Source organism: Camelus ferus, chromosome 13 (assembly GCF_009834535.1).
Source record: "Camelus ferus isolate YT-003-E chromosome 13, BCGSAC_Cfer_1.0, whole genome shotgun sequence".
NCBI lineage: Eukaryota > Metazoa > Chordata > Mammalia > Artiodactyla > Camelidae > Camelus > Camelus ferus.
Genome location: NC_045708.1, coordinates 158912 through 179869, shown reverse-complemented (window position 1 = coordinate 179869; position 20958 = coordinate 158912). Strand labels below are relative to the sequence as shown.

The window sequence follows — 20958 nt, the reverse complement described above, 5'->3', positions numbered from 1 at the left end:
GGGCCTCTGGCTGGGGTGGGGAGAGGGCACAGGGATACCCTGGGGAAGCTCGGCCGAGCTGTGGGGACTCACATGTACCCTTGCCCCAGGCCCCTACAAGGACACAGAACTGAGAACAAGGCATTTTACTGAGGATACCACAAAGACACAGGGCCATCCGTGTCGGGGGTGGGACCACAGGCCACATGCCAGTGACATCACAGCATCACACACCAGTCATGCACACAGGGAGCTTTGCCCTCGTCACACGGGCGTCACATGAGCAGATCATATACTGCCTCATTCAACAAGCATTTATCCACACGTGACCTCAGTGTGATGGTCTGGGCTACATCTGGTCAAGTCAGGAATTGAGCCACTGCCTGGGCCACACCCCAGACCACTGCTCTGGGCAGGGCTGAGAAGCAGCTCCTAAGGGATGGGTGAGGGGGGTGCCCCGGATGTAGGGGAGCTGGGCACAAACGCTGGTGACACAGGTCCAGGACACGTTGGTACTCACTTGCCGGCCACTCAGGTCCCACATACAGGCTGGCACTCAAACACTTGGCACACACAAGGTCACACGTGCTCGGCGAGCCGTGCAGGTTGTCACTGGTGGCCTCCCACGCAGAGACAAACCGCAGCCCTGCCGCCCCTCCTCCACCTTCCCCTGGGACCCCCAGGAGAGGCAGTGACACCGGATCAATCGACCGCCCTTCCCATTTCTGGGCGTGCAGGCCTGGTCAGGGAGGGTCTGAGCGGCAGACCCGGGACCCCTTCCCCCGCGCTCCAGGATGAGCTCCAGTCTGCACTGTCCTAAACACAGCCCTTTCGAGGAATGAGGGGGCCGGCCTGGCTGGGCGCTGCCTCCTCGCGGTTCCAACCTCACTCGGGGCGTGGGCACGCGGGGCCCTCATCTCCCGAGGCCCTGCAGGTTCTCGCACACGCGGCCAGAGGCCTCTGGTGTCCTGCGAGAGGAGACCGAGTTCCGCGGGGGCCCACGCGAGGCCACGCCCCCTCGCGCTGGCCACGCCCCCAAGCAGGGGCCCGCCCCCGAGGCCTCCCTGCTCCCGGCCGGGTCACTGCCCGCTCCGGTCCCCTACGCCGTACTCACGCCGCCGGCGCCTGGGACGGCGCGGGCCCGGGGCTACAGCCAGGGTCAGCGGGCGAGGCGCCCACACTCAGGGAGTCGCGCTCCTCCGGCCGCTCGCGCTGAGGGGCGGGCCCACTGGTCACCACGGTGATGCCCGCGCAGGCGCCGCCCCGGCCCGGCCCCGCCGCAGCCTGCTCGCTCAGGCGCAGCTGCTCGCCCTGGATGTACCGCCGCAGCGCTAGGTACACGAACTTGTACTGCGCCTCGGTCTGCACCATCCCCGAGCGCTGTCGCCGCACCAGCTGGATCGTCTTGGGGACGTCAATGTCGCAGTCCAGCCCTGGGGACGAGCGCGCTCAGGGCGGGGCGGGGCCGGTAGGGAGGGGTGGGAGGGCGAGATGAAGTGGACGGGCCAGCTAGGGGCGGCTCACCCTGCTTGCGAATGAAGTCCACCAGGATGTCAATCACAATGATGGTGCCAGTGCGTCCGATGCCCGCGCTGTGGGGACAGACCAGGAAGCCTGTGACCAGCTGACAGGACAAAGCCGCGGGCACCTTTCCTGGTCGCACCTGAGCCGCTGGCCCCGCCCCTCCCCGTCCCGATCGCACCTGCAGTGCACCACCATAGGTCCGGCCCCCGGCACGCTGCTCTGGGCCCGGTTCACCTCGTCTAGGAAGCCGAGGACTCCCGCGGGCTCGGCCGGGACCCCGTGGTCCGGCCAGCTGAAGTACTGATAGTGCTTCACTGTGCGCGCCGACCTCTCCTAGGCAGGGCAGGATGGTGAGCTTCAGCCTGGCTGGTCTGGGAGGGTCCCAGACTGGCCGGGCCTCAGTGTTGCTTCTGTGACCCTCGGGGTGGGAGAGGCGCAGGGAACGAAGAGGGACTGGAGGGAGGCAGGCTGTGGCTTAGCGGGGTTTCCCAAGGAGTGACCAGCCGGGCCCAGACTGAGCAGGAGGGAGTGGTAGGAAAAGATGGGCCATCAGGCCCAGGTAGCCCCAGGTGACTTAGGTGCCTGGGGAAGGGAAGACAGATCATCCACAGGAGGGAGCAGGTTTCTGGACTCTGAGTTCTATTTGGGAAGGGCCAAATGAAGAGAGCATGCAGGACGCCCCCCTAGGTGGTTACACAGGGGACTAGTGCGGAGGGATCTGTGCCTGGGGTAGAAATAGGCACCACTGGCATATAAAGGAGGCCACAGGTGCTGAGATGGTCCAGGGAAAGACCAGAGGGAGAGGCCAATGTGGGTGTGAGGCCACTCTGGAGCCAGGCAACTGGGGTTGAGAACGTGCCCATCTGGGAACACTGTCCAGGAGAGCCCAGGCCAGGACTGTGCCCACTGGGTTGAGGGCTATGGAAGCCACCAGGGCCAGCAGGGTTGGGTGGAGGCAGGGCCAGCATAGGGCCTCCTCACCCCAGTGCAGACCTGGGGACTTCCTGACCACTCTGACTCTGGCCCCACACCTCCTGTGCCCTCCAGGCTCACCTGGTCTGGCCGCCACACCTGCAGCTCCCGCACACAGTAGCCCTGGGCCTGGTACTCAGCCGCATTGCACACGCGCAGGCGGCCATAGTCTTGGCTGCCATGCAGCTCTGGCCAGTATCGGAAACACTTGTTCTGGGGGAGTGGGTGCATTGCATCAGCCGTGCTGGAAGACCACCAGCATCCTTGCCCCTCAGCCCTGTGGGGCATATGCGGGTCTCTCCAGGGCCCTCCCTGCTCCCTACACAAGGGGTGGGGGTGGGAGGAGGGGGGGACATGAGGCTGAGCCCCTACCCGGCCTCGCTCCACCTCCCTGGTGGTCATGACAATGACACGTGTGTTCTCCTGGTACACCATGGCCCAGAAGGCAGCCACCGTGGTCTGCAGACAGCCCTGAGTGGCGATGTACACCTTGCCCAGTCCATGGCCTGGCTTCTCTTCTGGGTCGCTCTGAAAGGAGGTGGGGTCAGCTGCCTGCTGTTTCCAGGAATTAAAGTGCCAGAGGCCAAGTGCAAGGTGATGCAATGACATGCAAAGTAGCCCAGGTGGCTCACACACACAGTCTGCCCCACCCTAGGCTAAGGCAGGGGTCAGGACCAATATTTAGTTGCACAGGCTCAGAGGACCCCTCTGAGGACCCCTTGGGGACTGCTGCACCCCTCCCCCTGAATATCTACTGTTGTGCCAAAGTCCCCAGATCACTGGGGGCCAGCAGGAGCTCCAGGCTCATAATAGGGGGAGAAGGTGACTGTTATGTGGCCAGACATGGCCCCAGATGCCACATTTGATCCATGCAGGGCCACGTGTGCAGCTGGCCAACCACACCTCACTCACATCCACCCTGATGTAGTTGGCGTTGATGTAGTCAGCTCCAGGCACACTGTCATCCACATCACGCAGGATGACTCGGGTGGTATCAACTGGGAAGGGGAAGATGCCACTCAGGTCTCCAGCAGAAAGGGGACACCTGAGGACCCCACCTGCCTCCTTGCCCACTGACCCGTGGTAAGCAGAGACGAGAGATGAAGGGGCAAGAGGGGGCATCACACCAGTGGTGGGAAATGACCCTGCCTCCACCCACGAAGGACCCTCTGCCAGATGGGCCCCCGAATGTGGTGGGTGGAGCCCTGGCCCCCATGGCCCCTGCCCCTGGCCCTCACAGGGAAGGATGTTCTTGTATCGGTTCTTGGGCTTGTTCTCCAGCCGCTGTCCCTCCTTCCGGGGATACAGGAGCCGGCATTCCTGCTGCTGTAGCATCTGGGGGTGGGGAGACGGGGCTTCAGCCCGGAGCCTTGACCCTTTCCCAGAGCCCTCAACACCCACCCCACGCCCCCTGACCCGCACTCCTCTGCTGGCCCTTGCCACAGCCCCAGAGGATGGGAGTCTGAGAGGGGGCAATGAGCAGCAGGCAGGCACCTCGAACTCCTCCCAGAAGCCCTGCTTAGCCTTCCCACTGGCATCGGTGGCCTTGCTGAGCTCCTGCACACGGCTCTCAATGTTTGCAGCGCTGATTCTCGTGGCCTTGAGGGGCTGGCAGGGAGGGACCCGTGTCCAAGCTTAGCAGGGTCCAGAAGACCCCACAGTGCCCTGTCCCCTGTATCCTTCCCCTCAGCGACAGCGTCCCAGCACTGCCTGGTGCCCTTTTGCCTGGGTGAGGCTGTGCCAGCATCTCTTGGCCTCCCCCACCCCGGAGGAGAAGCACACTCTGGACCCCAAGGATCAAATGCCTGGGGGCATACCTGCTTGAGGTGAACCACGGCCCCCGAACTCTCCACCATGGGGTTCTTCTTGTAGCATTCCACCAGATCTCCCAGGGTGTCAAACTGCTCCCCTCCTCCCACGTCGTACTTCCCATCTGGCTGTGGGGGCAGCAGTGAGGGGCCTGGCTGCTGCCCCCTCCCCTGAGTCACACCCCACCTCAGCTGCCACCTCCCACCTGGAAGTGGATCATGATGTGGGTGACCTGTGGCTGGCGGTCCGCCTTGTCCAGATGCTGTGTGAGTACTGATAGCACAAAGTCCCCAGGTTTGCTCTGACTCTCTCGAACCAGGAAACTGCCTAGATGTCCCTTCTCCATCAGCAGCTTCTCAGCCTCCTTGCCAGACAGGTGCCCGTGGTACCACCTGGCCCAGGGTGGCACAGGTGAGGCTGGGGGCCCCGCCTGGCCAGGTCAGGGGCCCAGACCTATACGTAGCCAAAGGCTTTGAGACACAGACACCACGAGAGACGCAGGCTGTCACAACAGTCATCCCCAGCCGCACATGTCTCATAAACAGGCCATCCAGCTCTTAAGCTTCTGGGAAAATAGTCTCGTGGTGGATGATGATGATGGTTTGGACAATCTCATTTGTGTGAGCCTGGCAGGACACTTGACCCGTGTTTCTAGAACAAGCATCAGTGTAGGGGTGAAGCAAATGGCCAGGTTATAAGGGTTGGTCGTGTTCTCATCACTGCACAGTGAGAGATGACTGAGGAAGGCAAAGAGATACCTCTTCACTATAAGGGCCCTAGGCGTCGGGGGCCCAAGCCAGCCTCAGTCGGCCCTGCCCTACCTAGAAACCGGCAGGAGGCAGGACAAGTGGGCCCTGCAGGGCCCCAGAGTGACCACCAGGTGGCAGCCTGGTCCTCAGTAAGGAGGGGCAGTTGGTCTCCACAGACCAGCTCCACCTGCTTCCTTGGTAGATGCAGCTCTCAGGCCTCCGCAGAGCGGATGGGAACCCAGAGCTGGAGGAATCGCTCACCAGGTCACCAGCTAGGAGGGCAGGGGTGAGATCGGCTGCAGAACTACGCCTATGGCCGGAGCCTGGGACCTGGAAGAAATGAGGCCCCCAGAACTCCAGGGGAGGGGGTGCAGGACACTCCCTCACCTTTGCTGTGCCCAGGACGGACCCTGAGCCCTGGGGGGCAGAGGACGCCCAGAGGCCATCTGTTCCCTCGGATACTCGAATGCACACGTGTGCAGACAGACACAGGGGCCGGGCCAGACACAGACCCAGTTGCTCACCGTTCTGACGTGGGGTCCTGGCAGGCCAGTGGGTGCCGGAGCTCGACAGGGGCCCCGCCGCGCTCCCGGAGCAGCCCCCAACTCTGGCCTGTGTAGTGCTGCACCAGCTCGGCCAGCGTTGCAAACTTCTCCCCTCCGTACAGGTCGTAGTAGTCGCCGGTGCTCTGAACCTTGATGTGGGTCACCTCATCGTGGCGCCTGGAAGGGCCGGTGCACCAGCCACCATCGGCAGCCCTGTCCCGCCCACCACCCTCCTTCCCATGGCCACCCTCAGCTTCTAGAACAGTAGCTGGGATTTTCCCGCCCTGAGGTCACGGTCTCTGACGTCCCCTTGCCAGGAACAGCCATAGCCAAGGCCAGACCCCTCCACTACAGCTCTGTGTCCAGCCAGTGTCCAGGCCCCACCCTGGGTGGTGGGCACCCCACTCCCACTGCCGTGGGGCAGCCAAGACTGGGCTTGCCAACTCCAGGCCTGACTCTCCCTTGGCCCGGAGGCCAAGGCTAGGGCAGCCCCTCATGGCAGGCTCTGCCTCAGCCCAGACCACCTGTCCAGGGGCTCCCGACGATGGGGGACTGTCCCTCAAGACTGCTTCCCCCATGTGTCACAGTGCGGCCTGGGAAGCCCCGGGGAGGAGCATCTGTCTCTCCAGGGTGGGGGATCCATCCTGAGGGCTGACCTCAGTCCCACCTGCTGCCTCAGTGTTAGCAGAAATCTGGAAAAATCTGAGCCCTTTTGGAAGCCCCCCTCCCTAGACCACAGGGTGGACATGGGCCTGGCTGTCCACTCTGCTGGTCGTGGCCCCTCCTGCTCACCCTCCCCCACACAGTGGACCCTTCATGGGCTCTGGCCAGACCCACAGTGGGCGGCAGTGGGCAACAACCCCAGGAGATGGGAGCACTGAGGCCCCTTAGAGAGCTGGGGAGGGGGTGTCCTGCCGATGCTCCACTCATGGAGCCCTCCCCGAAGGCCTTTCTAAGTGGTTCCCTCCTTCCTGGAGGCCACCTGGCCAGGAATACCATTCGTCCCACAGAACCAAAATCTCATGTGTCTAGCCCCCAGCAGGGGCCCCCACCCCGGGAGGACTGGGGAGCTGGATCCCCAGCTGTGTTCTCAGCTTCGGGTGTGCGGACCCCTTGAGGTCTCCTGGGGTCTCAGGCTGGTTCACACCTGGCTGCAGCACTCACCCACCTGACTGACAGGGTGAAGCCCCCTGGGCAGCTCTTGCTGGGTCTTGCCAGGAAGCTCCCGTGCTGGCCCCTGGACAGGAGCAGCTTCTCCGCCTCAACTCCGCTGATGCGGGGGTGAAACCACCTGGAATGAGGACGGCAAGCTGGTGCCCCCGAGGGCGGGCGGTGCTGGGCAGTGCCGGCCACACCCACTCTTCATCCTGGCCGCAGCAGCAGACACCCCCTATGCCCGTGCTGCCACCCTGCGCTCACTGCCTCCCTTGGGCTGTGCCCACGGGGTCTGAGGCCCACAGGGAAGGAGGTGGGGCTGTGGGGTCTCAGGGACACAGATGAGTGGAAATCTCCCACAGTGGCAGGTGGGCAGGACAGGGCCCCTCCAGCACCCCCACAGGACGCCACCAGGCACCTCAGCTCAAACCTTCTGGCTCAAACCTCCTGTGCCTGGCCTCTCCCTCACCCACAGCCGGCCCAGCTCAGCCAAAGGCACCAAGGATGCCCCAGAGACGCCCAGGGTCCCCCTCCCCTCACAGCCCATGGGCAGACCCTTTCGGCCCCACCACTCCCAGTCCTGGCCACCTGAGGGACCCTAGCACATCGTGTCAGTCACTTGGTCAGCCCCCCAGAATAGGAGAACAGCCCATGGGCCCACGACCACCTCCCACCCCGTCAGCACTCGCCCTTCCTACCTGCCAGCCTCAGCCCTTCACCCACACCAGGGCCTCTGCCCCAGCCGTCCTCACTCCCGGCCACTTCCCATGACTTGGGGACCCATCACCTCACTCTTCGATGCTTATTCTGCCTTATTTTCCTTCGTAGCATTTGTCACCTCTTTGACATATATTACGTATTTATTGGCTTGTCGCATGTCTTCTGCTTGAGATTGAAGCCCCACAAGGGCAGACACTGTGCAGCGTGTACCCAGGGCCCTAAACAGTGCCTGCGTGCTAACAACTGGGCTTGAATTCAGAAGTAAATGACTACTGAATGGGTGGCGAGTGGTGGGTCAGCAGGTGGCTGGTGGCTGGTGGCTGGTGGCTGGTGGCTGGGCTGCGTGAGGGTCTGGGCCAGGGAGGCCCAGAGGATCACCGCGGGTCCTGCGGACTGCAGGGCCCGATTCAGGCCGAGGCAGGTGTTGGTGGAGGACCAAGCGAGGCGTCCAGGCTAAGAGGACTCAACCCCACCCACACCCTGGGACGGTCCTTTACAGCCCCCAAGGGGATGGGGGTACAGCTCAGGGCTGCACGTGAGCCCACGTCTGAGAGTACAACTGCTGTTTTCTTTGCCCTGGTGTTTTCTGTCTCAGTGCATCTCCCTATTAGGGCAGGAGTTTCCGGGCCTCGATTCAATCACACTCATGTGGTAGTGCCAGAGCCCCTCAGAGCACGGACCCCTTTGCAATCCCCCAGCATGACCCTGTGGCGCTGTAATTGGCCTTTCACTGGCAACACCATCTCCCCCAGGGTCACCAAGGGTCACTGCAGGAGGAGCTTGGGACACCTGGTTGAAGTGTGTCCCCGGCTCACTGCACAGTGACACATGGTGTGGGGGATGGTCCTGCCCAGTCCTGCACCCAGAGGGAAACCAGGCCTCCAACTCCAACTCCACTGCCTTGCGTCCCCAGGCCCCGACCAGCTGTTTGCAGTCATAACCTGGGCACAAGTGGGGTGGCTGCTGTGCCCTGGGTGGACCCTGCTCTGCCCCCACAGCTGCCCCACTGAGGTCCTTCCGGAATGGGAATCAGATCACGTCTCTTGTGTAAAAGCTGTCCGCTTTCTTCCCTCTGGGCCCTCCCCTCCTCCCTCCACCCTGTTCTCAGGCCTCCTGTGCCCTGACTTCAGCTCCTGTCCAACACCGCTAAGGAGCCATCCCCCTGCACAGTCTATACTGCGCTGCCCAGTACGCAGCCTATGGCTTGTGTGGGGTGTGCCCGTGAATGGATTACAATTCAGCAGAATCCCAATCCCAGTCTTGGTCACAGGGGCCACGTTTCACTGCTGAAAGCTGCTGTAGCTGGTGGGGACTGTTGACCGCAGTGGTGGAAACATTTCCACCACCACAGAATGTTGGTCAGCACTGCCCGTCTTCGCCTGAGTCCCCACAGCCCTGAATCCTGGTGCCCCCCAGCCCCACTGAGACTGGGGCTCACAGGTTCTCACCCGCCTCCTGGGGCCGGTGGTCAGGCCTCAGTCCTCAGCAGCATCTGACACGGCGGATCATGCCTCCTTCTAGAAGTGCGACCTCCACTCTGCTGTTCTCAAGTGTGCACACTCCCCTGGTTTTGCACCACATCCGACTGGCGTCCTCCTCCTCTTCTTTCTGGCCCTATAATGTCAGAGCCCCTCCCCTGTGACCTACACATGTCTACACATCCACACACCATCTCAACTCCAGCCCTGCCTGGGCCTGAACTTCAGACTCATAGACACAACTCTTCTCAGCATCTCTGGACAGGTACCAGCATCTCTATCTTAAAATCTGCAACATTCAAACCTCCTGATAACACCCTCAAGCCCCCGTTCTTCTGCACAGTCCTCACTCCATGAAGGGGGCCACCACCTCCCCGTCACTCAGGTCCTGCCCGGAAGTCCTCCAGCACCCTCCCAACCTTGCCACCCTCTTGCCCTGCCTTCTAAATACCCCACAGCCAAACACTTCTCCCAGCACCCTGGGGCCAGCGGCCATCAGCTCTCGCCTGGACTATAGTACTGATTCCAGGTCCCTGGGCCTCACCTCTGACCCTACAGCCGAGCCGTGGCAGACCCAGGGATTCTCAGAAAATGGAGATCAGAGCCACTTAAACCTCGCCAGTGGCCCTCTGTGGCTCTCAAGACACCAACATGCCTGGCAGAACCACCACCGCAAATACCGTGTTCTCCATCTCTGTTCCCTGACCTCTCCCCTCATCTGGCCACTTCCCACCTACCCCTGTGACCATGGCTCATACTCCCTCCCTGCCTGTTTCCTGAGAGGTCCTTCCCAGTCAAGCTGCATCACTGCTCCACCTTCCAAATGTGGCACCGGTTAACAGCAGACAGGCGTGTACATGCTTCTGTGTTCACCTGTCCCCTGTGCCGTCACCATTATACGTTAGCCCCGGGGAGGACACACTCCATTCTGACTTCTGTGGCTCCCCAGGGTCCACATATTGGTTCACAGAGGCCCAGAAGCTCAGACAATGTGCCCAGGGCCGCCCAGTGCTCCCACTCACACTCTCCCTGGGGGAAGTAGGGGTACTACCAGCCTGGCACTTCCTGGGCATGTTTGGGGCCTGGGGTCTCAAGCTCTCTCCTACAGGAGGAGGACCCAGACCTGGGGGCAATTTTGGTCGAGTGGTCTGGCAGGTGAGGCTGCCAGGGAAGACTTCCTGGGGCAGGAGCTGCCACAGAATGACCTCCAGGTCCAGTCACAGGAGAGCAGGTGAGGTCACCAGGAAAAGGGTGATAGCCTTGTGCTGTCTGAGACACTGCAGTGGGGGTGGGGGGACTAGAACCAAAAAGAAGGCTTCTGGCCGCCCCCCACCCCAAGCCCATCCACCCATTCTGCTGAACCACATCCTGTGCCCGGGTGCCCCTCCCCCGGCCCCAGCAGCCACAGACTCCAGTCCAAGGTGGGCAATGCCCAGAGTGTGGGGGCAGGGATAGAGGGTGGAGACCAGCATCAAAGCCACAGCAAGGGGTGAAGGGCACAGTGTCTGTCCTTTCCAGGACTCTCATTCCTACTTTTCATCCCTCTCTCCTCCACGCAAACTGCCCCTGGGTCTATCAGGTGGAAATCTCTAGGGGTGGGACGTCCAGAGAGGGTGCAACGGCTCACACCACTGCCCTCTCACATACCCGACTACCAGGAGCCAGGTTCCTAGAAGGTCAGCTGGCTGCCCCTGGCTGAAGGGGTGGAAGGAGGTAGGGAGGCTGCAGGTCCCCATTTCCAATCTCCACGCCCCCTCTGTGCCCAGGGCTCAGAGCCATTTCTGTGCTGAAGGGGTCCCTGCTCTGTGGTAGGTCAGTGACTCAGCTCTGCTGTGGTGACATGGGTCAGGCAGAACCGGGAGAGAGCCAGGTGGGCTGAGCAGGGCATACTGGGCTCTCCACAAGTCTAACAGCCTGGGCCCAGCTGAGTCCAGTCAGTGCTCAGGAGCCCAGGGACAGCCCAGGTTACCTAAGAGATCAGCCTAAACCCACTGGCCACTGTCTGGTCCAGCTTCCTTTGTGGCCTTGGTGTCCCATCTGTATGGCACAGCTCCAACCCTGGGACTCTAGGAGACCCAGTGAGCATAGCAGCCTGTCAACATGCTTATGCACACATGGGACAGGGGCTGGACACACCTGTAGGGAAGACATTGTGATGGTGGGAGATACACAGGCCAGTGGAGAAGGGTCCCAGGCTGGAATTCCAGGGCTGAGGGCCCCAGAACACAGTCACTGTCCTTCTCCATCTCCCTGTCCCCCAGCCCCTCCTCCGAGGAAACTCAATCAAGGTCTGTCCTGTCTGTGTAGGACCAAATTAACCAGAGACACATTTTCCTCTCCAACTTTGAACAGAGAGGGAACCTGAGCGGGTTCAGCTGTACCCTCCTCTTCCTGTGGACCCAGCTTCCTCCCAGGCACCAATATCTTTTATTTTATTTTATTGGGGGGTAGGTTTTATTTATTTATTTTTGATGGAGGTACTGGGGATTGAACCCAGGACCTCGTGCATGCTAGGTAGGCACTCTACCACTGAGCTATACTCTCCTCCCTCAGACACCAATATCAACACATCAAACCACAGCACTCTGGCAGGACCATGCCCAGCCCTGCCCACAGCACCAGAGTCCTGGGTGAGTGATGCTGATGGAGGTGCACACTGACCCACAAACCACAGGGCTACAGGAAGGGGCCAGAGGGTGGGGGCAGGCATGGGGGGATGAGCTTTACTTAGGATTTGGTTGGGCCTGCCCAGGCCTGATAGGGGTGTGGGCAGGGACCCAGGGGCCAGAGGAGTGACAGTCCAGATGGTCATCACAAGCTTGGGCGGGGAGGGTTGGCAGGGGCAGGCAGAGCCCCACCCGGGGCTTTCCCAGGTTGGCCCAGGGTCACATGCACATGACATGGATATGGCTTTTTCTGAGCACCAGAGATGCCTAGGAGACAAGCAAGAGTGAGGCTGAGGGGAGCCAGACGGGTCATTCCAACCAGACCCCAAAATGCCCTCCTCCCTGAGCTCCAGCTGGATGTTAAACCTTGGAATCACAGGGCTCTGGGACTGACAAGTTCCTAGAGATTCAACCCACTTCCACTATTCCTAAGCCTAAGAGGGCCCTTGACCCTGCCAGAGGCCACTGTGCCAAGCTCACCACACCCTTGGAAGGATTCTGCGACCCTCACAGCTGAGGCACTGCCTTGGGCCCTACAGATCAGACCTTGTCCAGTCCCTCACTGATCTAGGGAGTCACTCAGGGTCTTAGGGTGACCCCCTCCAATGACATCCAGCCTCATCAAGCCCCAGAGGGGTGTTCTGGATGTGCCAAGTGCCAGGAAGCGGTGACATGCATTTTACACCTGAGTAGCTCCCCACTGACACCCATGCCCAGCTAGAGTCTGAGCTCACATGCATGTGTGCACACACTCGGGGAGCTGGGATCTGGTAGAAAGGGCAGAAAGTGCCCCTTCCTGCACACGTCCCACCTTCCCTCTTCATGGAGGCCAGAAGCTGGCTCTCACACACACCCCAGGAGCTTGCTCCTAAGCCTGGCCTTAGGGGGGTGTGGGGGAGATGAGCCTGTGGAGGGGGACTTGTCTTTGCAGGGGCCACATCTAGAGGGGGAGACTGAAGCCTCCAGGATACCCTCAGTTTCAGGCCTGGAGGAGGCGGGATACCCTGCCAGGCAGAACACATCTCTAGTGGCCAAAAGGGAGCCTGAAGCAGGGCAAGGAGTCCAGGGGAGTGAGAGAGGGAGCGTCTGCCTCTGACCTGACACATGCTGCCCATGCTAGGCTCCAGCCACTGCCACCTAAGGACACAATCCGTTCCCTAGGGTCAGGGTACCTCTGACCCCCACCCAGGCCCAGTAACCCTGATCGAAAAGAGTCCTTTCCAGCCTCCTGAGTGAGGCTAGGCCTCTCTGGCGCGGGACACAGGTATCCGGTGGCCCTGGCTCTGGAGGTGGGTGAGTGTCAGAAGGTCAGGCCTGGAGGCCACCGGTCAGGAGCGGGAGACCCTCCCGGCCCTGTCTGCGCCCGTCAGCTCTAAGCCCATGTCGTGGGGTCGTGGCGTCGGGCCACCAGGTGGCCAGGCTCACCTGCGCGAGGTCATGTCTGCTCGGTCTGGAAGCTCTGGCCGGGGCGGAGGAAGCCACGCCCACAAAGAGGACCCGCCCACTGGAGCCCCGCCCACAACGGGCCCACTCCGCCCACAGGGCCACGCCTACCTAGAGGCCCCGCCCCTCCCGATCTCTCTTAAAGGCCCAGCGCCCTCATGTCTCAAGACCCTGGGAGACCGGAATTAAAGCAGCAGGTCCCGAGGGCGCCCTAGGGGTCACACGACGTCCCGGGCTCGGAGAGGGAAGGCGCCGGGCGGCTCTGGTCCGAGTGGCGCGGAAAATGATAAATTACGGGTTCAGTTCATGTGGGCGCTTTCCTTCCAAGAACCTTTCCGGCTCCGCCTCCGTTCTCGGGGAGAAGGGGCTGTGGTCCCCGCATTCTGAAGGAGGGGCTCGGAGCTGGATGAGGGGGCGGAACAGATCCCACCCGCCCCGCGTCCCACGGGGGACCCCAGACGAGACCCCAGAGGGGCGGAGGTGGGAGCCCACGTGATAACCAGGTCTTTCCTCTTACACCGTCCTGGCTTGGGGCTGCCTTCCTCCCTCCTCCCCACCTCTGCGCCCTACCTGGTCGCTACACTTCCTAAAAGATGCAGACACTCCCTTGATCTCAGGGCCTTTGTCCTGCTACAACTGCCCCCACCAGGCTAGCTTGTCATCCCCATCCTGCCCCCACTGGACAATCACCTCTCATGAGCCTGTCCCTGGGGCTCCACCCTTCCATGCCTGGGCTCCTAACCTTGGGATCCCCATTAGGTGTGCCAGGGCCTGCCCAGGCCCTGCCCTCTCACCCCCTCGCCCAGCCCCTCTGGCCTTTTCAGGAGTGGTACACCAGGGCTTAGAGCCTTCTGCTGCTTGCAACCTCTGATCTCAAATCCCCACCCACCAGTGCTGAGAGCAGGTCAGCCCTCACTGCCCACTGCTCTTCCTCTTCCTCACCCTCCTGACCACCTGAGGGTCCTGCAACCTTAGCACTGGTTGCCCTGAGAGCCCCCTCCTTCTGGAAGTATCAGCTCCCAGAGCACCCTCTCCTGCTCCTTCCAGCTTCCAGTGCCACCTTCTCGTTGACCTCCCCATCTGGGGGCCTCTTCTCTCCTCACTTAGCACCTAGCAGAGCCTGCCTACTCCCTCATGTGCCAGGCCTCAGCCCAGCCTCCCCTCTGCCTGGTATCCCATGGCCTTCTGCACTCCATTCAGGTGGCCTCAGCTCCTCCAACTTAGCCCCTCCAGATGCATCAGGGTGCCTCAGTCAGTGCCTCCTCCACCCTGTGTCCAGCCCAGCACAGGACCACCCCACACCCCACCCCCTATCCTCCCTGTTTCCCCTCCCCCCATCCCATCCTGGCTCCCCCTCAGCCCGCTCTCCGCACAGCCCCTCCTCCCATACTGTGTTCACAGACACACAAAACAGGCTGATATGTGTGCAGACACTCAGGCACATGCACCCGTGGCAAGACCTGCAGTCCTGAAGGAGGCTACCAGGAGCTCACCCATGCACAGCAGTGCACACTCACTGCATGGGGTCTCCTTACCAAAAGCAGTCCCCCACCCCATCGCTGGGACCCTCCTCCATCCAGAGCCACCTAAGGGAGCAAGAAGCTACTGTAGAGAAGAACCAGCCAGGTGGGCGAGTGCAGGGCCAGGTGGGGCTGATGGCAGTGGTTTGTGGGTACACATGCAAGCACCTCTTTAAAGTATTCAGACTTTATTTCACGGCAATTGACACAGACATGGACTGGAGTTAGTAACAGGACATATGAGGCTCCCTCCAGCTTCTAAGCCAGACAGCCCAGGCCTGGCTGTGGGAGGGGCTGTGGGAGGCTTGGGGCTGCCACCCTGACCAGGACGGGACACAGGCAGACAGTGGAGACCAGACCAGATGAAACCTAACATTGCAGTTTAAGGCATTTTTGGCTTTGCAGCCATCTCTGCCACTCCTACACCTACCCCTTGGCTTTGGTCAGCTCCTGGTCATTCCTGGATAAGGACAACCACTCCTTGCACTAGAATTGGAGAGGTTTGCTGTGTAGTGTCCTCAGCTGCCCTCAATCCAGGACAGGAAAGACAACAGCCCCACCACCGCAGATGTCAAATAAAATCAATACATAAAGACTGTGGTTGGTGGTCAGGACTGGACATGCCTCCTTGAGAGAGGATGCCTGCAGCCCAGGTAAGCAGGCAGTAGATGTCAACCATACCATACAGTAGCCCCGCTCCCTCTCGGGCTCCTTACAGGGAGGGAACACAGCCATGCTGAGGGTGGCTGGATGGATGGGCAGGGCCAGCTGATGGCCAGGGTGCCCTGAACAGGCCTGGGCCTGGCCTCCACTCTCCAGTGCCTTGCGACTAGTGGGCACAGCTGGAGGGAAGGGTGCAGTGTGGCCCCAACAGTGACATTTTTTCCAAGTCACAGTATTGGCACAGGAGGCCCTGGAGGGGCTGGCTCTGGCTCGGCTAGCCCTGGTGAGGCTAGCCCCAGCGGGCACATGCTGGAAGGAGGAATGGCTCAGGTGGGACCCCCAGAAAGGCCTCATGGAGCCTGCATAGAGGAAGGGCCCTCCTGCTCTGTGGACACTGGTCTCACCAGATGGAACATAGGCAGCGTGTATGTGGGGTCTGCTGACAGGCCGGAAAACACGAGGGCCAACACGAGTGGACACATGGGGAAGGCACAGCCCAAGAGGCCAGGACACGGTGTCTTGAGGCAGAGGGGCACATCCCAAGACTGCCAAGTGAGCCAAGCCCTCCACGTGCCACATCACCTCCACCCCCATCACCCCGAGAGTCCCTAGGCACCAAGTCTGTCTCTGCAGCTCGTCTGCCTGGATAGGAGGGAGGTTGGGCCAGCAGTCCCTCCGGCCAACACATGGGCAAGGAAATCATATCAAAACAGCAACAAGTTTACAAAAATAGAAAATAATTACAGCAGGGTAGGTGGTGGGTGTGGTGTGGCTCACAGGGCAGGACAGGGCCGAAGCTCCGGCTTGGTGACGGCGTCCTCCAGCAGGTGCAGCGGGCGCCGACCCACCACCACGTCCCGCAGGCAGCCCACGAAGCCCGTGCCGTAGGCCTTGGGCAGGGCCTGGCCCGCAGGCAACTTCTCCAGGCCACCTGCAGGAACACAGAGGAAAGCTCACTAGGCTACGATTCAGTGATGGGCAGGCAGGACACTGGCAGGCAGAGGGGCCCACTGCACCTGAATGGCCAGGCGAGTTACTTGGGGGCTGTCAGGGCCTGCAGGGACCAGGTAACCTGCGGATGTGCTCCAGCCTCCTGGCCCCACACCGCCCTGGGAATTATAGGGGCTAAGACAGGAGGGGAGAGGGCCCCACCCCAGCCAGCCTGTCTGCTGTCCTGGGTGGGGCTGACACAGCTGCCAGCCCCCGGGGATGGGATCTGTCTTTCAGAGTGCCTGAGACCCTTGGCTGACCCCGCCCCCACCTCCCTCCAGAATACTCACCCAGCCACAGGGCTCCGTCTGTGTCCAGTTGTGTGGCGCCCAGTGGGGAGGAGCCGGTCACAGGAGCCTCATTGCCCACCTGAAGGGAACCTTCCCTCTGCTCCCTGGGGGTGTGGGTGGGGTGAGGCCATTAGGCGGCTCCAGAGGGCCCACACTGCTGCCTCCAGATCCTGACCCCTCCATCCCTTCACCCCAACACCACACCCTGGGGACCACCACCAAATGGCACCCCTGGGGGCCAGGATGGGGTAGCACTGACCCCAGGAGAGCACCTGATGGCCAAGGGTGGGGGGCCTCACGTGGGTCAAGCTTTGCTAGAGGGGATGGCAGGGCTCAGACCAGAGGGACACGTCCCCAACCAGCGTCTGGACAGAGCAGGGAATCCCCTTCAGAACACTAGGCCATTACTGCTTCTCCTATGTCCTCTTGTCCCTCTGGCCTCACTGGCAGCGACCTCAGGTCCAGTGGCCGCCTCCCCCACCAAACTCCTACCCTAGCCACGAGTGGCCAGGCATGCCCTGGCTGGGCAAGTCCAGGCATCACCCGCTGCTATTCTCGGTGTCCCTGGCCCCCTCCTGACCTGTGCGCCCTGACCCGCAACCAGCGGTTGGTGTTGACTAGTACGGTGGAACGCAGCACCACGGGCTGGGAGCCCAGGTCGTAAGTCAGCTGCAGGCGTCCGTCCACGATGGCCAGTGCGACGTAGTCTGCCCGCTCTGTGGCCTTGCCGCTCCACAGCACCAGCCCCTGTGTGGCCTCAGTGCGCAGGCTCAGCTCAAAGCGGTTGCTCTGTAGCGCCTTCTCACTGGTGGGCAGAGTGCTGGTCAGGACCTCCAGGAGGGTGGTGGGGATAGGGTAGGTGAGGTAGGAAGGTGAGGGTCAGGACTACAGAGGCCGTAAAGGCTGGTGATGCCACCGGGGCAGCTGGATGGGCAGGTGGTGGACACCAACAGTGGGCCCGATGCGCCAAGAGCTGGACGGTGGGAGGTGGGGCCAGATGGGCAGACACAGTCAGAGGAGTGAGGTGGACAGAGGGACAGCGTGGCTGAGAGACAGAGAGATGGGAAGACGATGGGCAGTCAGCGGGGGCCAGGGGCCACTGCTCACCTGTGGAGGGCCCCGGAATCTGGAGCTTCAGGGCTTAGAAGCAGGAAGAGAGGGAGGCAGGTGAGCGGGGGACAGACAGGCTGTAGCGCAGGGCAGGGTGGGACCTGGCAGCAGCCTCTCCCCACATCCCCTTTCAACAGTGGAAGGTGGGAGAAGCAAGCGCCACAGAGACACCCGGGCCCGGGCACTGGCTCCACCCCCTGCAGAGCACTGGCAGTGGCACGTGCAGCACACGTGGACATGGAGCTGGCAGGCATGGCAGAGGGTGAGTGGAGGCCTGAGTCGCACGGGATGGAGACCAGGGGCCCTGCCTGGGAGAGGCTCCTGGATGCCCCCAACATGTGCAAGTGCACACAGACTCAGACACACGTGTGTGTGGGCACACAGACACGCGGGCATGCATGGGGACGCATCCACACGCACACATGTGCCTTGTGGTGAGAGGAGGGGCTGCAGGGGCGAATGAGTGGCCTGGCATTCAGCACACATCCTGGAAAGGGCTGACTCCTCGCTTCCAAGCTAGGAAACTGAGCCCCGTGTGGCACGAACAGCCCCCCAAACCCCCATCCTCAACTGGGGATGGAAAGTTCCACCCTTGCCCTCGGGATGTGCTGCCAGGTGGGTGAGGAGCAGAAGACGGACCAGAGTGACAGAGTGAAGGTGCAGCTAGGGCCCCAGATGCTACTTACGCTGGGATCTCATTGGTCAGTTCGCTTGGAAACAAAGAGACAGAGCCATGAGAAGGAAGGAGTGTGGAGGAGGCGTGGGGTGGGCAGGGTTGGTGGAGCCCGGCAAACCTGGGCCTCCCCTTCCTGGCCACAGAGCCGGGACAGGTGTGGAGGGCCCTGCATCTCACCCTGCACGTGTGCACAGACGGGGCCAGACAGATGGCAGAGGGCGGGGGAATGCGCAGCCCCCGGGTGGCACACTACCTCTCGGTCACAGCGTTGAGGTACTCGATGTAGGTCCGTCCGTCAAAGGCCAGAGCGTCCAGATCCCCTGCTGCCTTCTCAATCAGGCCTGAGAGACAGCCAGCGTGAGCGCGGGCCTTGGTGGGGCTCCACCGGGTCCAGCCTCAGCCCCGTGCGGGCATCACTCACCCTTCTCACAGTGCAGCCCTGAGAAGCCCCCAGGGCACAGGCACTCGTAGGAGGCCTCCCGAGGGAGACAGGAGGCCCCGTTGAGGCAAGGGTGACCTGTGGCCCGGGTACAAGGGTGGTCTGCAAAGGATGAGACGTCCACCGCCCGCACCACGTGCTCCCGGGTCAGCAGCTGGAGACCATTCAGGGAGACCTGGGGAAAGGGCGTGACAGCCTCTGTCCCGCCTGCCGTCCTCCCAACCCTCAGGGCAGCGCCCAGCCCAGGAGGACAGAGGCCCCCTCTTGGATGAGCCCTTCCTGGAGGCCACCACCGCACCGCCCCTATGGAGAGACCCTGGCTGGGCAGAGCCTCACCCCAGCCCCACATACCAGCTGGATGGCGCCATTGAAGCCAGAGGCCACCGCAGCCGCCCGGGCCAGTTTGCTGAAGTCAGGGGCCCCCCCAATATAGAGTGGCTCCTTCAGGTTGAGGATGGTGTGCGGCACCTGGGGGGAGGTGCAAGATGAGGGGCTGTGGAGCCCATCCCCTGGGCAGGAACAAGGACATGGAGCCCAGACCAGGACCTGGTCGGCCCACGACAACCCACCCACTCGCCCTCCAGCCTAGTGGGAGGCAAAGTTAACCACATGGATGCGGCGGCGCAAGTGGGGCTTAGTCAGAGGGAGCTACTCTAGGGGTAGAGGCGGCAGAGGACGGATGAGCAGGCCGAGAGGGGAGGTGGTACCTTGCGGGATTTCTGACATCCGGAGAGCGAAGAGCGGGGTAGGGGTTGCAGAGCAAGGGCCAGAGAGCAGTAGGAGCAGAGAGGAGACAGACAGAGGCACAGGACAGAAGGGAGAGAAAACAGTTCAGTGAGAGCCGGCTGTGGGGCGGGGGCCGCTCGCCTCCCTCCCGGGGGTGGCTGGGAGCAGGTGGAAAGGCCCAGGAGGCGCCGGCTCACCGGGGACTCCCCCAGCACACGGGGCCCATCGCCAACACGCAGAGCCCCTTTGCGGCCGTTCCGCTCCAGGGAGACCCGGGTCCAGGCACCCAGGGCCACTGGCTCCTTGCTCCTGGAGAAGAGGGGCACTGTGAGCCGACTGTGGCCTCTGCTGGTCTGCCCACCAGGGCCTGAGGGACCCTGCGCCCACGTGCACACCTGATGACTGCTGCCCCCTTGCCCAGGTCATAGCGGAACTCCAGCAGGCGGTCGTGCAACGCCAGTGACACAAAGTCCCCCTTGCCGTCTGCCTTCTGCCCGTTGTAGAGGAGCAGGCCGCTGGGGCCCCGCGCCAGGAAGACCACCTCCAGCACCATCTTCTCCCTGGGAGCACACGGGGTCAGCGGAGCGGCCTCAATGCCCCTTCACCCCAAGGTTGGATGGGGGTGGGGGGACTGCTTCCCCTCATCCAGCCCTCTGCCCAACTGACCCCAGGTCCCGCTCAAAGGTGTGCAGGCCTTTCAGCTCCAGGTAGGAGAAGCTGCTGAAGTCGGCCAGGAAGGGCTGGATGCCATCCTGCTCCAAGACTGTGAGGACAGGAGAGGGGTCATACAGGGTGCCGGGCCCTGACCCTGGAGCCCCCTCACCCGCACCGCCCTCCCTGCCCCGAGTGCTGATGCCCCCACCTGTTTGGCAGAGGCTGCCTCCCCGGCCCTGGGGGCACTCGCACTCGGCTTCGCCCTGGGGCAGCACGTGGCAGGGGGCTGCCCCATGGCAAGGGTTTGGCTGACAAGGGTCCTTCTCATCTGCACAGGTCGGGCCTGGAGGGAGACAGGATGGGGTCCTGAGAGGCCTGAGCCCCGCCCACAGACACACAGGCGCCCCCAGCACCCAGCCCAGGTCCTGCCCTCACCAAAGCGGCCGGGTGGGCACTGACAGTGGAACATGCCAGCCTCCAGGGCCTGGCACGGGGCCCCGCTGAGGCAGGGGTTGGGCAGGCAGGGGTGGTCCCCGCACTCGCCCACGCGGGAGCTTCGAGTCACAGACCCTTGCCATACGCTTAGGTCCAGCTGCTGGTTGTTGACGTCCAGCAGGCGGATACAGCCCCTAAGACCGACGCTGACAGAGGTCCGCTCAAGCACCCTGCCACCAAGATAAGGGTCAGGGTCAGAGGCCAGAGCCCAGAAGTGTCCTCTCTCACTGCCAGCTGTGACACCGGCATCCATCAGTCGGCCAGGATGGTGAGTCAGGGCTGCTCCCCCCGCCCCACTGCCCACTGCTGGTGCTCACAAGGTGGACAGTCCCACAAACAGGACAGAATCAGGAGG

At 62.3% G+C, this 20958-nt stretch overlaps 2 protein-coding genes across 11 annotated transcripts in view; both read right to left on the bottom strand.

The window, feature by feature from the left end:
- Positions 1–110: 110 nt before the first annotated feature.
- On the bottom strand, positions 111–13071 carry LOC102505930 (tyrosine-protein phosphatase non-receptor type 11-like). Of its 3 annotated transcripts, none has more exons than XM_032494848.1 (14): positions 13023–13071; positions 6747–6869; positions 5558–5755; positions 4490–4676; positions 4293–4412; positions 3970–4083; positions 3714–3810; positions 3388–3473; positions 2848–3003; positions 2557–2688; positions 1682–1836; positions 1504–1571; positions 1094–1412; positions 111–947 (listed from the first exon to the last, which is right to left on the bottom strand). In XM_032494848.1, exons 1-14 carry the CDS (start codon positions 13034–13036, stop codon positions 893–895), a joined length of 1824 nt encoding a protein of 607 aa, XP_032350739.1. In that variant the 5' UTR covers positions 13037–13071; the 3' UTR covers positions 111–892. The 3 variants fall into 3 exon arrangements, with proteins under 3 accessions (XP_032350739.1, XP_032350740.1, XP_032350741.1); XM_032494849.1 differs by having other exon boundaries at positions 4517–4676; XM_032494850.1 differs by lacking the exon at positions 3970–4083.
- Positions 13072–14731: 1660 nt separating this feature from the next.
- The window catches only part of AGRN (agrin), a 33187-nt gene continuing 26960 nt past the window's right edge, over positions 14732–20958 (bottom strand). For 3 of the 8 annotated variants that reach the window (XM_032494818.1, XM_032494824.1, XM_032494823.1), the window contains 14 exons: positions 20544–20773; positions 20317–20451; positions 20121–20217; positions 19850–20014; positions 19652–19763; positions 19436–19447; positions 19080–19196; positions 18711–18903; positions 18543–18630; positions 18300–18323; positions 17611–17643; positions 17084–17308; positions 16504–16607; positions 14732–16154 (listed from right to left, as the gene is read on the bottom strand). In XM_032494818.1, the coding sequence (XP_032350709.1) occupies positions 15997–16154; positions 16504–16607; positions 17084–17308; positions 17611–17643; positions 18300–18323; positions 18543–18630; positions 18711–18903; positions 19080–19196; positions 19436–19447; positions 19652–19763; positions 19850–20014; positions 20121–20217; positions 20317–20451; positions 20544–20773 (1693 nt within the window). In that variant the 3' untranslated portion in view covers positions 14732–15996. The remainder of the gene's footprint in view (positions 16155–16503; positions 16608–17083; positions 17309–17610; positions 17644–18299; positions 18324–18542; positions 18631–18710; positions 18904–19079; positions 19197–19435; positions 19448–19651; positions 19764–19849; positions 20015–20120; positions 20218–20316; positions 20452–20543; positions 20774–20958) is intronic. The other 5 variants (XM_032494821.1, XM_032494825.1, XM_032494820.1 and 2 more) reach the window with 4 other exon arrangements.

Bases quoted from the DNA above. Each gene is read 5' to 3' on its own strand.
- LOC102505930 (XM_032494848.1), bottom strand. The intron at 5,756-6,746 runs GTGGGTGAGTGC...CGGCCCTTCCAG, and splicing joins GGCTTCACCCTGTCAGTCAG to GCGCCACGATGAGGTGACCC. The intron at 948-1,093 runs GTGAGTACGGCG...CTCCTCTCGCAG, and splicing joins CCGTCCCAGGCGCCGGCGGC to GACACCAGAGGCCTCTGGCC.